This window comes from Austrofundulus limnaeus, unplaced genomic scaffold, assembly GCF_001266775.1.
Source record: "Austrofundulus limnaeus strain Quisiro unplaced genomic scaffold, Austrofundulus_limnaeus-1.0 Scaffold2, whole genome shotgun sequence".
Lineage (NCBI taxonomy): Eukaryota > Metazoa > Chordata > Actinopteri > Cyprinodontiformes > Rivulidae > Austrofundulus > Austrofundulus limnaeus.
The window spans coordinates 7,600,813-7,602,731 of NW_013952404.1; the positions used below are offsets into that span (position 1 = coordinate 7,600,813).

The 1,919-nt window shown below is 46.1% G+C and overlaps 1 protein-coding gene across 2 annotated transcripts in view; it reads left to right on the plus strand.

Annotated features, from left to right (window-relative positions):
* rpap1 (RNA polymerase II associated protein 1) overlaps window positions 1-1,919 on the plus strand; it is a 28,396-nt gene that overhangs the window by 11,244 nt on the left and 15,233 nt on the right. For both annotated transcript variants that reach the window (XM_014014176.1, XM_014014169.1), the window contains 4 exon segments: window positions 619-786; window positions 880-1,194; window positions 1,271-1,435; window positions 1,690-1,847. In XM_014014176.1, the coding sequence (XP_013869630.1) occupies window positions 619-786; window positions 880-1,194; window positions 1,271-1,435; window positions 1,690-1,847 (806 nt within the window).

A 1,919-nucleotide genomic window follows, 5' to 3' on the forward strand; every position in this document is an offset into this window, starting at 1 on the left:
ACAAATACTACAAATACTACAAATACTACGACCGCTACAGAAGATCTTTCCTGCCCACAGCCATCAGCATCTACAATAAGTTTTTACTTAAATGAGTTACAACAACACCTAATTTCCCTCTGGGATCAGTAAAGTATTTTTGAATTGAATTGAATTGAATTGAATACAAAATACAGAACCCTATGTAATGAATGTAGTGATAATAAAACAATATCAAAAACAAAACACATTCTGCCTCCTATTTAACACAAATATTGTTTTGACATATTTGACCTGCCAAATTTTTAAACCAATTTTATTTTCACTTTCATAGTTTTATATTCAACTGCTTGTAGTTTTACCTGTCTTAGATATTCATAGAAATAGTTTTTACCAGCTTCTAGCCAAGTTTCTGAWGTTTCTGTAGACACCAAACATMTCTATGTCTAGCTAAAATAACTTAAAGRAGAAAACCGGAGGTTTGGACTTAAAAGATCAATGAAGCAATTGGCGGGCCACATTTTGGTCACTCGCGGGCCGGATGTGGTCCACGGGCCACCAGTTGAATAGCCCTGATGTAGAGTAAGGCTAAGACGGTCAGTCAGTCAGGGTGACTCTGTCTCGTCCCTCCTCCTGCAGGCTCGGGCTGGACGGTACCAGTCGGTTCTGAAAGGCAGCGTGACGTCCACGCTGCTGGACGCCGGCCTGCTCTTCCTGCTCCGCTTCGCTCTGGACGACAGCGTGGAGGGAGTGATGTCTGCAGCCGTGCACGCACTCAAAGCCCTCCTCGTGTGCCATGAAGATGAAGTGAGATGACTCGAGTGTCACAGTTTTGTCTTTTTAACAGTAATAAATATAGAAACGGAGCAACTTCTCCTGYGTGTCCCGGGTTTGTTTCAGGAGTGTTTGGACTCCACCTTCTCCTGGTTTCGAGGGATGGCCTCTTTCCCCATGCTGCCTTCGTGTCAAGAGGATGAGGATGACGAGGACGAAGGGCTGGATGAAGTCATGAAGGAGACCGCCAAGGAAAAGGAAGAGAAGAAGAGTGATCACGACYTCAGCAGGCAGGATGTCGTTAAGGGTCTGCTGAAGATGAAGCTCCTCCCCAGGCTGCGCTACATCCTCGAGGTCYTCCGACCGTCGCCCCGCGTGGTTCAGGACATCCTGCAGGTCCTGACTCGGATCGCCCGACACTCCTCCTCATCCTCCACTCAGGTAACAGCGTTTGCACAGATGAACCCACCGTTTCTTTCACTGGAGTTTTTGTTTTATCCTCTGCTTCTGCTTCCAGGTGCTGGACTGTCCTCGACTGATGGACACGGTGATGTCAGAGTTCCTCCCCACGTCCTGGACGTCGTCGCTCAGTCCCCAGTCTGTTTACGGACACCCGCTGACCTGCGCCATGAAGCTACTGAGGGTTATAGCCACCTCTGGCAGACATGCCTGCGCCAGACTGGTACATTGTTTTTAATTCTTCTGACACGTTCTGCTTCAAGTGGGAAATATTAAGCTGAGGAGGTTAAACATCTCTTTTTTTATCAGTAGATTATGCATTTAAAAATAAATATTATATAAAATGAGTGCTTCTAGTCATAGATTAAAAAAACAACAGACTTTATTACTGTTTATTAACTTTATTACACCTTTTAAATGTGTTTTCTCTGTCCTGTAGGATGTTTGAATAATTTCTCTTCTGGTCTTCGTTCTCAGTTGAACTCTCTGGGAGTGAAGGAGCGTTTGTTGTGCCTCCTGAGCGCAGAGCCCAGCGACCTGCTGCTGGAGCAGAGCGAGGCCCTCGGGGTCACCACAGAGGCCTACAGGCTGTGGGCTGTAGCAGCCGGCTACGGTCAGGCCTGCAGCTTGTACATGTGAGTTAGCATGTGGCTYAAATATATAAGCTTAAGTTGTTTTATAAAAGTAGGTGCCTCTGCAGTACATGG